At 33.5% G+C, this 19,604-nt stretch overlaps 1 protein-coding gene across 1 annotated transcript; it reads right to left on the minus strand.

Moving 5' to 3' along the window:
- Positions 1-2,528: 2,528 nt before the first annotated feature.
- On the minus strand, positions 2,529-4,136 carry LOC132058473 (probable glutathione S-transferase). Its single transcript, XM_059450962.1, has 2 exons — positions 3,693-4,136; positions 2,529-2,949 (listed from the first exon to the last, which is right to left on the minus strand). Exons 1-2 carry the CDS (start codon positions 4,065-4,067, stop codon positions 2,593-2,595), a joined length of 732 nt encoding a protein of 243 aa, XP_059306945.1. The 5' UTR covers positions 4,068-4,136; the 3' UTR covers positions 2,529-2,592.
- Positions 4,137-19,604: the final 15,468 nt, after the last annotated feature.

Below are 19,604 nucleotides of genomic sequence, written 5' to 3' on the forward strand. Positions count from 1 at the left end.
TTATAGTATTTCTAAAACTCAATACTAAAATGTAGATTTTATTTCTCTAGATTTACTTTTCAATTTTTAGAATTGGTTGGAATTGTGCTTTTAAAGTTAGAATTATTAAGTTATGTTAGAATTATTAAGTTATAATATTTCTATAACCTCAAAACTAATATATAGACTTTATTTGACTAGATTTACTTTTTAATTTTTAGAATTAAGTTAGAATCCATAAGTTATTAAAGTTAGAATTGTTATTGAGAATTCAAAGTTAGAATTGGTTGGGATTGTGCTTTTCAAAGTTAGAATTGTTAAGTTATAGTATTTCTATAACCTCAATACTAAAATGATTTTATTTCTCTAGATTTACTTTTCAATTTTTAGAATTGGTTGGAATTGTGCTTTTTAAAGTTAGAATTATTAAGTTATGTTAGAATTATTAAGTTATATTATTTCTATAACCTTAAAACTAATATGTAGACTTTATTTGACTAGAATTTACTTTTTAATTTTTAGAATTAAAGTTAGAATCCATAAGCTATTAAAGTTAGAATTGTTATTGAGAATTCAAAGTTAGGATTGGTTGGGATTGTGCTTTTCAAAGTTAGAATTGTTAAGAAAGTATTTCAATAACCTCAATACTAAAATGTAGATTATATTTCTCTAGATTTACTTTTCAATTTTTAGAATTGGTTGGAATTGTGCTTTTCAAAGTTAGAATTATTTGATGTGTTTAGATCGTATTTGATGAGTTTAGATAGTGTTTGATGTGTTTTATTATTACTTAGGGTGATTTTATTTTATTGAGAATTCAAAGTTAGAATTGGTTGGGATTGTGCTTTTAAAAGTTATATTAAATTAGAATCCATAAGTTATTAAAGTTAGAATTGTTATTGAGAATTTAAAGTTAGAATTGGTTGGGATTGTGCTTTTAAAAGTTATATTAAATTAGAATCCATAAGTTATTAAAATTAGAATTGTTATTGAGAATTCAAAGTTAAAATTGGTTGGGATTGTGTTTTCTTAAGTTATATTTTAAGTTAGAATTCTTACGTTTTATGCTTTATGGACTTATGTTAAAACTATGTAGAACCAGTTAATGGTACTTTTGGTTGGACATTTAAATATTTTTGAACTTTGAAGGTCTATTTAGATCGTATTTGATGTTTTTAGATAGTGTTTGATGTGTTTTATTATTACTTAGGGTGATTTTATGTGTTGTAGCTCTTTTAGAATTGATTTGGAGCATTTTAATGCTAGTTTTGAGCGACTTTTGGCAATTTTGCTTTCGTGCGTACGTGGTTGCGAAAATGCGGATTTGCATGTCGGAATTTTTTTCCAGAAAACCGACTCAGTCCGTCGATTTTCTGGAAATTAATTCTTAATTTTTATACAAAACCGACGCACTGTGTCGGTTTTTTAATTAAAATAAAAAAATTTAAATAAAAAACCGACGCATTGCGTCGTTTTTTCATAAAATATATATTATTTTTGTATAAGATAAAAAATCAGAAATTAAAAAAACCGACTCTGTCCGTCGGTTTTTTTAATTTTTAAAATTTTTTTGAAATAAAACCCGACGGACTACGTAACCGACTCTGTCCGTCGGAAAAAACCGACGTGGTCTGTCGGTTTTCGAAAAGCGAGGCTATGTAAACCGACAGACCGTAAAGGGTCGGTTTCCGGTCGGTTTCATTAAAAAAACCGACGTGGGCCGTCGGTTTTTGGCATCGATTTTTTCCGTTTTTTTAGTAGTGTTAAGTGTGGGGTGGATTACTTTCGATACTTTTAGGTCAAGGATGATTATGGCGTAGGATTTTTTTTTTTTTTAATTTCTTAGCCTCACATAAAAATAAATTAAAAAAATAAAAACTAAGAAAAGTTCAAAAGATTTTACTTTGTTCGTTTCTTTTAATTTATTTCTCTTTTATAGCTTCTTTTTCTCATTAGCGGCATAGATCATCCACCTCTTGAGTTTTCTTATGACTTCGATTTTTTCCCAAGAGGGGGCCTTTGAACAGGGTAACAATGCGAAAGACCAGAAAATTATTCAGAGAACTGAATTCCGGGCGATGTCTGCGTGACGCCCACTGAACGCATACACCAATTCGTTTTGCTTCCAAGTACGGCTTTTGCTGCCTTTCAATTTCAATTGCATGCCACGTAGATAAAACTTGTATGCACCCCTTCAATTCCTTTCTTTCGTTTAACAATTTAAATGAATCCAAATCATTAGAGCATCATGACACAATCTACTTTGTCTTCTCTTCCTTTTCCTTTTTTTTTTCCTTCCTGTTTTATTCAATTTTGCTTCAAATTTATTCATCTTCATCCCGCTTTATTCCTACATAATAAAAATATAATATTAAGCACATATCATTATAATTAATACTCAAAGGACGATTAAAAATACTAGAATTTAAGGCAATAATGAGTAAATATTCATTTTTGATCGAAAATCATCTATCATAAAAAGAAAATTCGCGCCTGCCTTAACACATAAAACAAAAATCATCTAAATTGAGAAATATAAGCTAGCTAGGTTCCTCTAATGAAGAGTTTTATTCCACACACAAGATCTTAAAATTTTACAAATTAGATAGATATTCATTTAGCAACAGTTGCAGCTAGTACTTTAGCTTTGAAAAAACCAAGCATTGTGTCCCTATCAGGAAGATTTTCTTTAACTTCACTACAATTGAGGTATTCATCTCTCCAAGCACACAAATGTGGAAACTTTTCACTTGTGACCAACACAACCCCAGTAGCCTCTTCAACAATTTCAAGCCAAAATGGGATGTAATTAGCAGCAACATCAACAAATCCAATATTATCTCCCCCAATAAACTTCTTGTCCTTGAGTTCATTGTCGACAATTTTAAGCACCTCATATGCTTCTTGTTTGCTCTTCTCTTCTTCCTCTCCAAATTTGCTCCATAGTGCTTTCCCCACGGCTTCCAAGCACTGAAACCACAAAGAAAAGCTAAAAAATTTAGGACCAAGGTCATGGAAGGGTTAGTTTCCGGTATACTTAATGAACTTTATACATTGTAACTACAAAGTCATAAAATATCAAGTAGCTGAACTTTAGCTACTCCAACAATAATTTCATAAATATCATTTTGTTGTCTCAAAAAAATTGAACTATGTCCGAATGGACTAACAGTCAAACTTTTGCTAAAATTGTATAAATATTTTGACTACCCATATTTTATAAAACAAAAGACATTAATCAACAATCATTTGAATAAAACCCCAGGAAAAAAAAATCCACTACCCTCCGTCAGGAGTTTGACTTTCCAATCATTTGTCCTTCCTCCGCAAATTAAGTGTCTTAGTTTGACTGAGCATAAAGTTTAAGGAATAAAAACAGACTTTTGAATTTTGTCATCCTAAATTAAAGATGTTTGGATTGTATTATAATATTCTTTGAATTTTTGGGTTTTAAACTTGTCATTTAGGATGTTTGAATTATTAACTTAATTACAAATAATAGAAAGAGACACTCTTTTGGGACAGACCAAAAAGAAAAAGAAGGCACTTAAATTAGGACAGAGGGAGTAATTTTTAAATTTTCAAAATGCTTTAATTTTTAAATAGTTTTTGTGACTTTACTTGTTTAGTGACTAAAATTCAGTGATCATAGGTAAAATTAATTAGACAACGAAAATAAACATAGAACTATCGTAAATTCGTAATCAACTCACCTTTCCATCAAGGAACTTAGCCCAAAAACGTGCAATTGCTCGTTCATAAGGGTCTTGAGGCAAAATGGAAGGGCCTTCAAATGTCTCATCAATGTATTCAAGAATGACCATAGACTCGCAAATGGCCTTGCAATTGTGAATTAGCACTGGGATTTTCTTGTGAACTGGATTGGATTCAAGAAGCAGAGGACTTTTACTCTGTAAATCTTCTTCTGTAAATTCATACTTCACTCCTTTAATCTTCAGAGCCCATTCAACTCTGCGACTATAAGAGCTACCACCAACACCAAGCAACTTCACTTCTGCCATTTCTATAAGTTGTGTTGAAGATTTATTTTTTCTTTTCAAATGATGGTTTTTGTCTTCTGATATCATCCTACTCTTATAGTCATGAGAAGTTCAAAAGATATTTAATTTCTTATCGGCCAAGCATAGTTTTTTTTTTTTTTTCATTACCTTAGGTAGTTGGCTAGGTTGATTTTGCATCTGCAACTTATAACGTGTACTATTCCCTCCTGCCCAAAAAGATTGTGCTCTTTTGATTTGGCACAAAGTTTAAGAAATAAAGGAAGACTTTTGAAATGTATGGTCCAAAATAAGTCTTAGATATTTGTGTGGCTGTAAATCATCTCATAAAGTTAAATTATTTTTAAATATAGAAAAAAAATAATCTTTTCGAAATAGACTAAAAAAAATAGGATAATCTTTTTGGGACAGAAGGAGTACAATATATGTGGAAGTCAAAGTCAGCAGTTCTTTTGTACAACGAAGTTTCTAAAGTAGGCATCACGCTTAAGAGAATATCTTTGGATGAATGATGAGTCAAAAGTAAAGTTTGCTAAAGTGCTCAGATATTTCTTTTCTTTCAATTTCAGTGATATGATCGGCAAGTAAATGTAATTGTACTCCTTCCATTCATATTTTTGTGACGTAATTTGATTTGCTATAAACTTTAAGAAAAAAATTGAAATTAATGATCTTTAATATATCATAAGGTTATAAGATTTTTAGAATTTGCGGTCTTAAACGCACAACTTTTGCGTGACTACAAAACTTTCTCATTAAAAAAAAAGTTTCTCAGTGAAGGTAAAACGAAAGTGTAAAGTAAATTTTCTACGAGTATTATAACTATATAGAAGCATGGGTTAAAACCCATGTGCTTCGTCGTACATTAAACCAAAAAAAAAAAAAAAAGTGTGGTCCCCATATTAACACCAACCAATATTAAAAAAAAAAAAAAAAAAAAGGCACCAACCAATATTTAAAAAAAAAAGTAAAAAAAGTGGAACCCACCATCTCCAAACTCACGGAAAAAAAAAAAGTGGATCCCGTATTAACAAAATCAAGCAATATAAAAAAAAAAGTGAATCCCATATTAAAAAAACAAACAATGTAAAAAAAAAAGTGTAAACTTTGTATTCGTAGCAAACACTAATATAATAAAGTTTTAATTACAGAGCACAAACTACAATGTTATATTAATCGTGTTTTGAATATATATTATAACTATATAGAAGCATGGGTTAAAACCCATGCTTCGTTGTCCGTTAAGCACCAAAAAAAAAAAAGTGTGGTCCCCATATTAACACCAACCAATATTAAAAAAAAAAAACCACCAACCAATACCAACCAATATTAAAAAAAAAAAAAAGTAAAAAAAGTGGAACCCACCATCTCCAAACTCACGGAAAAAAAAAAAAAAAAAGTGGATCCCGTATTAACAAAATCAAGCAATATAAAAAAAAAAAGTGAATCCAATATTAAAAAAACAAACAATATAAAAAAAAATGTAAACTTTGTATTCGTAGCAAACACTAATATAATAAAGTTTTAGATACGGAAGAAAGACAAACTATAATGTTATATTAATCGTGTTTTGAATATATATATATATATATATATATATATATATATATATATATATATATATATATATATATATATATATATATATATGCATGGGTTAAAACCCATGCTTTGTCGTCCGTTAAGCACCAAAAAAGAAAAAGAAAAAGTGTGGTCCCCATATTAACACCAACCAATATTAAAAAAAAAAAAAAACCACCAACCAATACTAACCAATATTAAAAAAAAAAAAGTAAAAAAAGTGGAACCCACCATCTCCAAACTCACGGAAAAAAAAGTGGATCCCGTATTAACAAAATCAAGCAATATAAAAAAAAAAAGTGAATCCCATATTAAAAAAATAAACAATGTAAAAAAAAAAAGTGTAAACTTTGTATTCGTAGCAAACACTAATCTAATAAAGTTTTAGATATAGAGCACAAACTACAATGTTATATTAATTGTGTTTTGAATATATATATATATATATTATATGCAAAAAAATAATGCAAACTAATAATGTCCAAAAGGGTGGGCCCCATACTAAACAACACCAAGAATATAAAAAATAAAAAAGAAGAAACCATATAAAGCATGGGTTTAGACCCATGCTTCGTCGTCCGTTGTCCCATAAAAAAAAAAGGGTGTGGGCCCCATACTAAATAACACTGAGCAATACAAAAAAAAAGAAAAAAAAAAGGAAGACAAAAAAGTGGAACTCACCATATCCGAACTCATGAAAAAAAAAAGTGGACCCTATATTAACAAAATCAAGCAATATAAAAAAAAAAGTGAACCCCATATTAAAAAAATATAATGTTAAAAAAAAAGTGTAGACTTTATATTCATTGCAAACACTAATATAATAAAGTTTTAGATACGGAGCACAAATTACAATGTTATATTAATCGTGTTTTGAACATCCCGTATTAACAAAATCAAGCAATATAAAAAAAAAAGTGAATCCCATATTAAAAAAATAATGTAAAAAAAAGTGTAAACTTTGTATTCGTAGCAAACACTAATATAATAAAGTTTTAGATATGGAAATAAAACTACAATGTTATATTAATGGTGTTTTGAATATATATATATATATATATATATATATATATATATATATATATATATATATATATATATATGCATAAAAATAGTCAAAACTAATAATGTCCAAAAGTGGGCCCCATACTAAACAACACCAAGAATATAAAAAAAAAAAAAAAAAAAAAAAAGAAACCATATAAAGCATGGGTTTAGACCCATGCTTCGTCGTCCGTTGTCCCTTAAAAAAAAAAAAAAGAGGTGTGGGCCCCATACTAAATAACACCGAGCAATACAAAAAAAATAAAAAAAAAAAAAGTGGAACTCACCATCTCCGAACTCATGGGAAAAAAAAAGTGGACCCCATATTAACAAAATCAAGCAATATAAAAAAAAAAAAAGTGAACCCCATATTAAAAAAAATATAATGTTAAAAAAAAAAGTGCAGACTTTGTATTCGTAGCAAACACTAATATAATAAACTTTTAGATACGGAGCACAAACTACAATGTTATATTAATCGTGTTTTGAACATAGTATATATATATATATATATATATATGCATAAAAATAGTGCAAATTAATAATGTCCAAAAAAAAAAGGTGCACCCCATATTAAAAAATCAAACAATATTCATATAATTTCTAAAAAGTATCTCCTTAAGTCGATAATGATGGATTCATTACCACGTGCGTATCAATCCATTAGTGGAGCAAATGAAATTGCTTTTCTTCAAAAGGTTAAGTAGTCAAACCATATAATTTTCTTTCTTTTTTTTTTTTGCTATTCCGCCATGTGATTTATTTGTTATGTTTACTAAAACAAATATACTTAAAATATTTATATTTTAAAATAAGATAGAATTTAATTACTTTTTTATTTTTATTCTTACTCTAATAAATGTGAAAAGAGAATAATGTTGTAAAAAAAAATATACCAAATGAAGATCAAATAATGAATAAGGTAAATGTCAAATTATAATTCTAATCAACGTTTTCTTAAAAACCATGCAAAAGACAACATGACAAGTAATGAGCTAAACCGAGAATATTTACCAAAAATTAAAAAATAGTATTTCTTCGTTTAAATAGAAAATCAATTTCTACTTTGTTTCGTTTTAAACAAGTAAAATTAATTTAATAATTTGAATTAGAATTATCCAAATCAAAATTTGATAAAAAATAATAAGTATTTTACACCTTTAAATTAATAGAATTAAAATTGAAAGTATCAACTAATGCTTAAATATTGCTATTGTTTTATCTCAAAGAGAGGAAAATAGTTTCTTTTTAAACAAGTTTTCTCTTTTAAAAACTATTAATAAATTTGCCGATTTTGTATTCGTAGCAAACATTAATATAATAAAGTTTTAGATACGGAGCACAAATTACAATGTTATATTAATCGTGTTTTGAACATATTATATATATATATATATATATATATATATATATATATATATATATATATATATATATATATATATATATATATATATATATTCACTATCCAAACATAACTACATACATATAGATGCACTATAATCTAAAGTGTTGGGCCCGTGCGCAGCGCGGGCATAGGCCGTCTAGTATAAAATATAAATATATCATTTTTTTAAGCGAACTAATATCAAGTAAACTAAGTTTTTTTATGAAATTTTTATGAGCAACTAGGGTACAATGCTTTATTTGGAAAACTAATTAACCCAAATACCCCTAAAATACAAAATAATTACCTGCCTCATGTCCCTCCTAAATTAATTACCCGCCGTAGCCCCTCGCCCAAAACTATTTATCCAACGTACCCTCTCGCCTAAATTCCTTCCTTCATGATATCATCGCCGTATATTTATATGTCATAATGGTATCATGAAGGATTAAGAAGTCCTTCTATTAGTCACTTTTTAGTTCTCCATGATACCATCGCTGTATATTTATACACCACAATAGTACCCATGGTCCTGAGGAGTGTCTCGTTAAATGATTGAACTAGTTCTCCATGATACCATCACAATATACATATATAAGATGATGGTACCATAGGGGTTTTTTTCGAGAAAAGAGTGTCTTTTTGAATAAATGAACATGATCATCCATAATACCATCTCAAAGATATTTATATATCATATATCATGGAGGACTAAGAAAAGGATTGAAGCAGTCTTCCATGATACCATCTCACTATATTTATATACCATGTTATTATCATAATTTGAGGGCATCTCGAGTAAATAGTTTTGATTTTTCTGGGGGTACGAAATTAATGGGGGTATGGGCAGGTAATTATTTTGGTTTGAGGAGGCGCGCACATTGACAACACCAAATACCCCTAAAATATAAAATATTTACTCGTCCCATGCCCCTCCTAGAGTAATGTCGCTTCTACCCTAGCCGGCCAAAAATATTTACCCGACATAACCCCCTCGCCCAAAACCTTTCCTCTGTAATACCATCACAGTATATTTATATATCATAAAGGTATCATGGCGGACCAAGAAAAGTATGTCTTTTTAATAAATAAACATGATCATCCATAATACCATCTCAGTCTATTTATATACCATGATGGTATCATGGAGGATTAAGAGAAGGATTGAAACAGTCTTTCATGATACCATCTCAGTATATTTATGTACCATGTTGGTATCATAATTTTTGAGGCATCTCACTTAAATAGTTTTGATTTTTTCTGAGGGTACGAAAATAATAAGGATATGGGTGGGTAATCATTTTAATTTAAGAGGGCACATGCGTTCTTTTACAAGTATAAATGAATATTACATGGTTGCAGCCCAAAATTCTTTAGCCTTATATCGACTAAACATTTTTGTTGAAAATACTTATTCAGATATTTGATTAAAAAGATAATAAACATTTTCTGAAACTCTAAGTTGGAAATGATAATAAATTACTGAATAAGATGACTATACTTTTTATGCATTGCAAAGTATTTTCATCTTTAGAAATTCTTAAATAAAATTATATTGCTGTTTTTCAAAATTCTTTTAAACCCTTTTTATAATGAAGACCCCACACAAATGAAATCTCATCTACCTAAGTAAATTTAAGAAAAATGAAAGCAGAAGAATAAACAAATAAAACAAACTAAAATAGAAAATAAAACAAACTAAAATAGAAATTTTTACATCATAAAAATATAATTAACTAAGTATAGAAACACTTACATGTTTAAACATTCTTATTAATACTTGATTATATTTATTAAGTAATTGTGTGGGACTGCATTGGGTATGTTGTTGTTGTTTGGGTTGTGGAAGCTATATATGTCTTAAGAAGTATTTTCTTTTTGATTTAAGGTGTGAATATAATATATATATATATATATATATATATATATATATATATATATATTATATACACACTTGATTATATTTATTAAGTAATTGTGTGATTGGGTATATTGTTGTTGTTTGGGTTGTGGACGATATATATATGTCTTAAGATTATTTTTTTTTTAATTTAAGGTGTGAATATATATATATATATAAAACCCATTACGTTAATCACCAAGTAAACGTTACAAAATTGTAGCTCAGTTATAACACAACTAGCTACGCTCAAAATAAACAACTCTTATCCTGCTTGTCAGCTAATCAGGTGACTATCAAAACATAAGTTGTTGCACAAATTGCCTAGTACCTACTGGGACTCTGACATTGCATATATATATATATATATATATATATATATATATATATATATATATATATATATATATATAACTTCCTTAGCAATACTATACCAATCTCTAGTCTTCTTTTCAAATACTCGTTGGTTCCTTTCAATCCACAATGCATACACAGTCTCAGCGTAAGCCATTTTGAAACGCTTGAGTCTTTCCCTTGGACCTTGCTATCACCCACTTCAAATGGTGTTCCCGGTTAGTGTGCACATAATGAGAGGCCTTTAACCATTGTCTAATCTTGTGCCACATAATGAGAGGCCTTTAAACATTGTCTAATCTTGTGCCATACCAAAAAAGAGTACTCACAGTGCAAAAACAGATGGTCTCGAGTCTCATTATGAGTGTTACATAGCACACATTTCATATCCACTTGCATTTCCCATTTATCTATTCTGTCCATAGTCAGAAGTCTATTTTGAAACTGTAACCACATGGTGAATCTAGCCTTTGGCCTTGCTGCATTCTTAAACATGATACATTTCCACTCAACCCTTGGTCTATCACCAATCATCTGCAGATAAAGTTATTTGATAGTACTTTGAATTCCTGCTGGGTTGATCTGTACTGGGGATAAGCTGACTCTAGCCTCCAATATGTTATACCTCACAAATTTTCGCGCCGTTTGTTTGTAAGTAAAGTATCATAAGCCTGGAGAGGCCATGGAACCCTTACAAGTTTAAGAAAAACTTTTAGCCAGTGTTAAGCGAGTATCTAAAGCTTTCGGGGTTAAAAGAATCAAAGGTTTTATAACCCATACTTTCGGGGTTAAATTAGGATTTCTTCATATGCTAAGAAGGTTGTTTTTTAAGGTACTTGAATCATATAATATTCGTATGTTAAGTTTTGAAGTCATGCAATTTGTAAAATAAAAGTCGGTGAAAAGTATCGTAAGTTACATTCATAAATTTTGCTGAAATTTGGGTCTAATGTCACTGAGCTTTTCGCCCAGTATACCTAAAGTTACGGGGGTGCTCCACCCATCAAACTGAGGTCTACGAGTCTAGTTTCTAACACACTAAACCGCTTGTCAATGTGACATCGGATTAGAGAGATATTTACATTTTCGCGAGACTGCGCAGGCAGCGCCTTTTGGGACCCACTATGGCGGTGGTTGACCTTCTTTAGTATAAATACGTTTGAGGGTTCATTTTAACTAATTTTCTGCTCAAAATTCAACTCATACTCCCAAAATCCCTCCCAAGCAGTTCATAAGTGATTAAGGGTGAGCTTTGATGATTTAGCCCAACATTAACCTTGGAGATTAGCTTAGGTGGAGATTAGCTTAGGTGAAGATTGGCACTTCTATGATGTTGTATTGCCATTCAGGGCTGTTGTAAGCTTGGTAACTCTTGGATTTTAAGTTGAAGCTGTTGTAAGAGGTAAGTATACTTTGTTTTTACTTGTGCTTAAGGTTATTTGATGTTGTTTAAGTTAAATGGAAGGATTAAACATGAACTAGTATCTAGAATTGGTAATCAGAGTGAGTTGGAATTGTGGACTGTTTTTCTTGATATATATGTATGTTAAAGGGCTGTAATTTTTGATAAATGACTTCCTAATCATGTTAAGAGTATTTTCAAGTTAAGATAAGAAGTTTTAAGGAGCGACAAGGGGTATACGGGTTTCGATCCGAGCTTGCCGATCGTCGTGATGTTGTTGTGACTTGTTGGTGTTGTTTGGCTTCTTGTTATGGATATTGTATGTTTGTTGGACTGTCCTGATTGTTGTAATTAGCATATGGTATTGAAAGGGAGTCCTTGTTATATGGGAGATGCTGCCAAATTTACTTAGACGAGCTACTAGCTTAAGTTATGAACGTAACTTCTATTTAGTATTAATCATGAGCCTCATTGTGCTATTGTAGATTGAATTGTTTTGTGGGCTGCTTGAGAGGTATTAACGATTCAAGGAGACTAAGGTATGTAATTGCTATTCTTTCTTTTCTTGGCATGATCCGTAGATAATAAGCGTTTATCGAATAAAAAAAAGAACTATTATTTAGAGTTGTCATAAAGGTGTAACGCTACTAGATGTGATATTGTATCTTCCGAGGGATTCCTATCTGCTCCTTATTCCATTGTTAGAAGAAGAGTTAGAAAGAGACATGTTGACGTATTCATAAATGTCAGTTTACATATGATATACAACATGATAGATATACATACATATATGTATATATATATATATATATGAGAGGGAGAGAGATTTTGTTTAGCCTGGCCACTTGGTCAGCGAGACATTTTCTTTAGCCTGGCCACCTGGTCAGTGAAACAGATTTTTCTGGCCTACGAGTCAGTGAGACGGATTGCCTGGCCTGATGGTCAGTGATATATATATATATTCTACAGTTTCCTGACCACTTGGTCATGAGATGTATAACATTATTATATTGCATTTCATATGAGTTAGAACAGGTGAGATGTTCAGGGCATTCTTTGGCCTCCAGATTGTTATGTTTTCAGTTCAGTCTCAGTTTCAGTTATCTATTGCCTTACATGCTCAGTACATTGTTTTGTAGTGACGCCCCTTTTGCCGGGGGCGCTGTATTCATGCCTGCAGGTGCAGGTAGACAGACGGTCAGACTTCCATAGTAGACAGGATCTAGTATCAGTTAATTGGTGAGCTCTCTTTGTTCAGAGTTGTCATGTATTTTGGTGTCTTTCTTTGTATTTACAGACTTGATGGGTAGGCCAGGGCCCTGTCCCGACCATGTTACAGTTATGTTTTTCTTAGAGGCTTGTAGACAAATCCTATATATAGTATGTCAGTGTTGTAGCCTTGTTCGCCTTGTGTATACCTAGTTTGATATGGTGAATTAAGTACGGTTATATCAGCCTCGTCGGCTTGATCAGTTGTATATATATGTTTGGGTTGTGTGCGCTTAGTTCAGACGAGATAGCCAGTGTTTGAGTATATTCAGATTGTGGCCTTGCCGGTTTGTTAGTATTGTCTGTGTGCATGTAGGCCCTATCAGCATAAGTTGAGGGTTACCCCTCCAAAGTGGTTCGAGCATGGCACCAGGTGCCGACCACCCTTCTCTAGATTTGGGGCGTGACAAACTTGGTACCAGAGCACGTTCGTCCTAGCGATGTCTACAAGTCGTGTCTAGTAGAGTCTTATTTATGGGTGTGTTGCGTGCCACACTTATAAACACGAGGCTACAGGGCATTTAGGATGGTTATCTTTCTTTTTTTTTTCCTAGATCATGCTGTAGAGCCGAGTCATGGGAAATGAAATTCTTAATCCTGACCTTTGTTGTTTTATAGTCAGGAGATAAATTCTACGAAAAGACTACAGATAATCTGAGAGAGGGAGCAAGTTACTGTATTGGGACATATCCTTCTGAGGTGATGTCTTCTACCGAGATAGATCTGTCTGAGATGCGGGATGAGTCACCACGATGGGAGATTCCAACCCCGATGGTATTACAGTAGCTAGGAGAAGGAAGAGCTCCAGTACTACCAGTTTTCTTTATGGACCCAGTTGAGCGAGAGGTAAGGAGGGTAGCACAAGTTTTGACAGATCGGTTGATCCCCGGACCCTGTATAGTAATAAGGCACCAGATGGTGTGAGGTCTTCTGAGAAATTGAGAAATATACGATCTTGGGGGTCAGTTAACCAAGACTCACTAGCATTTACGGAATAAGAACCAGATGAAGGTTGTGGTCAGACTATGAGTGTCGAAATAGTGGGTACTTTTTTAGGATTCTCGAGCAGCGATAGACAACAGGTAGGAGGACAACAGGTTGGGGGAATTCTGCCACCTATGTTAGATCGGTATGTGCTAGATCTGGGCTCCAGGGTAGGGTCATGGCGAGATTCACATGCATGGGGATCCCAGGATTAGGGTGACTTGTGATGGAAGGTATATTTATTGTTTTGGAAAAAAAAATATCTGTATATATAGGAGTGTGATCGTAAAATGTCATATGTTACATTATAAAGATAGCCTTTAAAGCATTGTAGATGAGGCCCAAGATAGGGAAGAGAGTAAAGTTAGAAAAAGAAATTTAGGTGGGATTCTTTATCATATAATAGTAAAAGACCGCGTTTATGTTCGGATTGGTTAGCAACCTTAGAGATGCTTGATTGATAAGGCAACGTTGTGATGAGATGAAAGTTGTATTTCTTTACATGGAAGGTATGAGAAGGGTATGTATATGTTTTGGTATGATATTAGAGTTTCATTTATACGGATGGTCTACAAGAAAAAAGGTAAAACACAAATGAGAGAATAGGAAAAGAGTGTGAATTATAGGGATTGCAATCCTTAATGTCCATGACGATACGATATGACATTGCAACATCCGTACAAAGATAGTTATATTGTTTCGAGCATCAATAGGATCATAAATGGTTAGAAAAGGCGGAAGGACGGCGTATGTTACTTAAAAAGTTAATATTGACGGAAGCCTTCTTACCCATAAGTCAATATTGGCAAAGATCTCATCAAGTTATATGAGTATATGGACATTATGATCCTAAACAGTCACGGAGGAATGTATAAGGTGAAAGGTAAGACCAAGGTACGAAAAATATCCTCTAGAAAGTTTTACGACTATAGGATCATCAAGTAAGAAACGCATGATTGAGTAGTTAATAGAGAAAGCAAAGATGCTTGGCGAAGATCATTTAAAATAAAATAAGGGGCGAAAATCGTGAAAGATAAAATTGGAATTTGGGTGTAACGACCCGTTAGGTCGTTTTGGTTATTTTCTCATTTTTGCCTATTTTGACCTTGTGAACCCGCCCCTTTGCTTGTTTTGGGATTGTTGTATAGTGGGTGTGGTTGGCATAATTCCCGAGGTGGTTGTAATCGCTTGAGATTGGAAATTTGCTAAGTTAAGGAATCTTTAAGTGTTGGGTTTACTTTAGGCATCATCAGGGGTATTTGTGTCATTTTGGGAATTTCGTCGGTTCCATTAGCTTCGGAACATCGAATATAGGTTGTTTCAGTGTTTGGTTAAGTTCCGGAGGTTCTTGGGGGAATTTTGGTCATTTGGCTGGTTTTCGCCCGTTCGGAGTTAACTTAGTCAACAAGACCTCTGTTCGAAATTCGGAGTACACGAGTGAGTTCGTAGTGCGTTTTTACATGTGTCTGCATATTTGGTTTGTTTTGGGAGAGTCTCGAATTTCAGTTGAGAGAGTTAAAAGCCAGATTTTTCTGGTTCTGGTGTTCGCGCAGGCGCAAATGTGGTCCCTCCCCTGCAGACGCGCTCCTACAAGAAGAGCCTGCAGGAGCGATGGACAACTGGGTTTGTCTTGGTCCGCCCTGCGCGACGATTTTCCCGAGGTACATATGCGCAGCCACGAGCTGAGCTCCGCCACTACGAGCTTAGGATATTTGGTAGGAATGCGCCGTGGCGAGGTCTCTTCCGCCGGTGCGAACTTGGGTGCGCAGGTGCGCAATTCGCTAAACAGAATGTGGTTCTTTTAGTGTCTTCTTCCTTAAGTCTTTCATTCTAAAACCCTTAAGTTGCGAGCAATTTTGGAGGCAAATTGAAGGGAATTCAAAAAACAATCAGTGGGTAAGTCTCCTAACTCTATTTTTATGATTATTTTCATGGTTAGAATCAAAACCCCATGCTTAAAATGTTGATTTTAAGAGAAATATTGAAGGATTTTGGAACCCAACATAAGAATTGGGAGTTTTAGAAATTGAGCATGAATTAGTGATTATTATTGGATGATTTTCAATTTATGGGTTATATCAAGTAAGAGGAACATGTCATGACCCAATTTCACAAAGTCGTGCGAGCACCTACCTATCCCACCTCGGTAGGCGAACCCTTAACCCAACATTCACAAATACAGTATAAATAGCGGAAGAAGATAAAGTAACGTAAGTCTGACATATGAATATATAATAAATGGGGAAGGAAATAAAAAACGACCCTAGTATCAGGTCTGGTCATACAAGAGCATCTAACTAAAATCTATAAGTTTGGAAGTAATAATAATACATCAATAGTCTCAATAATGTCTCAGAATAGCAAAGTAAGACATAATAGAAGAAGAGTCTTCGGGTGGCGAAGCGTCCACATGCTCACCCCAATAGACTCGAATCAGCAGCCTTGAACTCTCAGCCACAAGGGGTAGATGTCGATCCCACCTAATACTTTGCATTCATAAAAGAATGCAACAAGTGCAGGTCAGTACAACCAACACGTACTGGTAGGTATCATAGGCTGACTAAGATTACCTAACATATACCAATACAATAAACTACGATAAAATAGGAAAATCAACAAGGTATAAGTCAACACGAGCCAGTAACCAAGTAGCAGTCTTCACCTATGTTATAACATCTAAGCCCAACTATGCCAAGTCTCAGTACATTATATCAGAATCCGTATATCACAAGAATATCACAAGAAGCCAAAGGTACAATGCAATAATGTATGAAATATGAATGCAATGAATATGCACCGATACACATGTACTCCGATGATGGAACATCACATCTTAGCAGCACAATCCATGGAGCACCCGTAAAGTCTTTATACCAATCCTCACGATTATGGAAAAGACTTCGGCAATCACTACTAGCACGCATACCTCGATTCCAAGATAAACATCGGACATTGGTCCTCACGTCACTCTCATCCAACTGAGCCCAGCTCATAACAATATTTTCTTGTATATCATTAATGCATCAATAATATATCATGAAGGATGAGAATGCATGTAATGTATGAGTTCAATGTCAATAATCAAATCAATCTCAAAAGTACCACACATGGGCACACCAACAATATCGATAAAAAGGCTACACAATAAGCCACAATAGAGTCACAATCCTAGTCTCAAAACAGGAACAAGTAAGGTGATACAATATCATCATCAAGATTTCACTAGTCACCAATATCTACTATCTCATGACAGCAGCCAGCAACAAATAGAACAAGATAGATGCAACACAACGGGGTGGCTATTTAAAATCACACAACAAGGCCTAACTGTCACGACCCGAACTACGGGCACGGCCCACAGTACCGAAGTGACCATCGAGCACCACTCATTCTACTGCTTATCCTGCCTTTATTCATATTCCTTATCAATTTGTAAACATAGAAAACGTTTTTCATTGAAAATATATTTACTTATATAAACCTAGGCCCTTTGGGCTATCAAAATAATAATATACATAGACTTGCATATACATGAATCCTATGGGACATACTACTGCAACGTATGCATCTCACAAAGCCTCTGCTAGAACATTGAACATATGGACGGGACGGGACCCCGTCATGCCCAAGATATATACATATATACACGAAATAACATCTCAAAAATAGCACCTCACATGGGATAAAGGAGGGCTTACGCCTACGCACAGTGGCTCATGGATCCCGTACCGTCTACATTTGTCCCGCGCAGCTGACGTACACATAACGATCCCCGAAAAGGGACGTACGTGTCTGATAATGCGAGTATGTAAGGCATGAGTGAAATGAATATAATAGGGAAATCATAGTAAGCACGAGACGAGGATATAACCTTCGGCTAGATACGTTTATACATATATTACATATAGCATGTCATATAGTACCGTATCGTATAAACGTCATTATATAAATACGTACGTTCCATATCATATATATATATATATATACATCATCATAGCATACATGCATTATCATACCATACACACCGTCATCATCATCGTTCCGTGGGTTCCCCCAATGTATCCCCCTTTGGGGCTGTCCCAAACCCCCCCACCTGAAAGTCGACGCAGCCCAGGGGGGGTCGTCCCCCTTTCAGGGGGGGGAAATGTGCAAAAACCCCAGGGGCCGGTGGTGGCTTTCCGCCCTCCCCAAGCGGGGGAGCGCACGACCACTAGTTTGGGCCTGTCCCCCAATTAGGGCGCGGTGGAATCTCACCCTCACACAAATAACATTAATTTTCATCCAAACCCCATTTTTATCATTACCTTTTCCCATAGATACATAAAAAGGCCAAACTTTCATACATATCATGTTTTTATTAATCGTCTTGGGGTTTATCATGGTTTCCCCAAATTTATTATCATTACATACATATATATATATACTAATCACCCAAACATATACGGGAAAAAATACGCATCTATAGTCACCCCGGGGAATGGGTCGTAAACCCCCGATCAGAGGGAGAAAGAAGATTATCGCATCTCACCTTGGAGGACTAACATTGTTAAGGTGAGTTTCAAGGAAAATCCCAAAATGGAATTTTTTTTTAGAGACTTACGGGCGTCACCCTTCGTTTCGGGACTTTGGGTTTAATTTTTATCCTCCAATTATCGACCCCGTGTCTTGTCTCTTTTTCCCCTACACGTTTTAGCTCCTTAAATCGTGGCTCATTGTCATTACTATCTTTTCTGTAATTTTTATTTTTCTCTCGGGTGGCTACTTAGGGCGTAGGCCTTGGTTCTTCGAATTTGGGAGATTCCGGGGAGGCGGAGGAAAAGTCACGGGGGGAAAGAGACTAATCATCATAAAATTCCCTTATCAAAAAGGTTTAAATTAGAAGGAGTCATAAAAAAGGTCGAACCTTTAGAAACCTTGTATTGTAATTTTAGGATCCCAGACTCGGGTTAAACATCACATTCTAACTCTTTTATTTCATCTCATCGAGCTTTTTTTAATGTAGATTCATCATTTTCCCGATAAAAATATTGAGGAAAAGATCCAAAGGATGGGGGTTCATACCATAGAAGCATGCCTTTGAAAGAAAGGTGGAAGCCATTACCTTTGTCGTTTAACTTTGAAAAGTTGCTCGTTCTTCTTTAAATGCTCGCGCTTTTTTCCTTAAAAGGGTTCCATCAACATTATTAAACAATCATTGGGGACCTTTCTTTAAAAATATAGAAAATTGGGCCGTTTCCTTTGTTTAAACTTTCTTTCCACCATAGTCCATATCAACTTCCAACATTCTAATAACCTCCAAAAATCCCAAAACAATCCTCCTTCCCTGATTCGTATTTCATAACTTTACTTTTTAAATTTTTCATACTTAGTAAAATTTACTATCGCATCCTTTTCGTATCCAATGCTTATTTCATGTTCAAATATCATTTATAACAATTTTTTTAAAACAACATTTCGTTTAATGATTGACTACTACCTTTTTGATTTGCCTTAAAATTTAAAAATACCCTTTCATGCTTTTCTAAAATTTGGGGATCTTAACCTTCCCAAAACCTTAAACAACTTGAAAAGACTTTAAACTTACCGGGGAATGGTAGAACAAGTCTCAGGGGGTTTCCCCTTTTAGCACCAAAACCCTTTTTTTTCTCTCTTTTTTATTTTCCTGGAAGATGAACTTTACGGGTT

Source organism: Lycium ferocissimum, chromosome 5, assembly GCF_029784015.1.
Source record: "Lycium ferocissimum isolate CSIRO_LF1 chromosome 5, AGI_CSIRO_Lferr_CH_V1, whole genome shotgun sequence".
Taxonomy (NCBI): domain Eukaryota; kingdom Viridiplantae; phylum Streptophyta; class Magnoliopsida; order Solanales; family Solanaceae; genus Lycium; species Lycium ferocissimum.

Excerpts from the sequence above, each read along its gene's own strand:
- LOC132058473 (XM_059450962.1), bottom strand. The coding sequence starts at position 4,067 with ATGATATCAGAAGACAAAAACCATCATTTGAAAAGAAAAAATAAATCT. Across the intron at positions 2,950-3,692 it reads CTAAGTTCCTTGATGGAAAG|TGCTTGGAAGCCGTGGGGAA; the intron begins GTGAGTTGATTA and ends TTGTGGTTTCAG.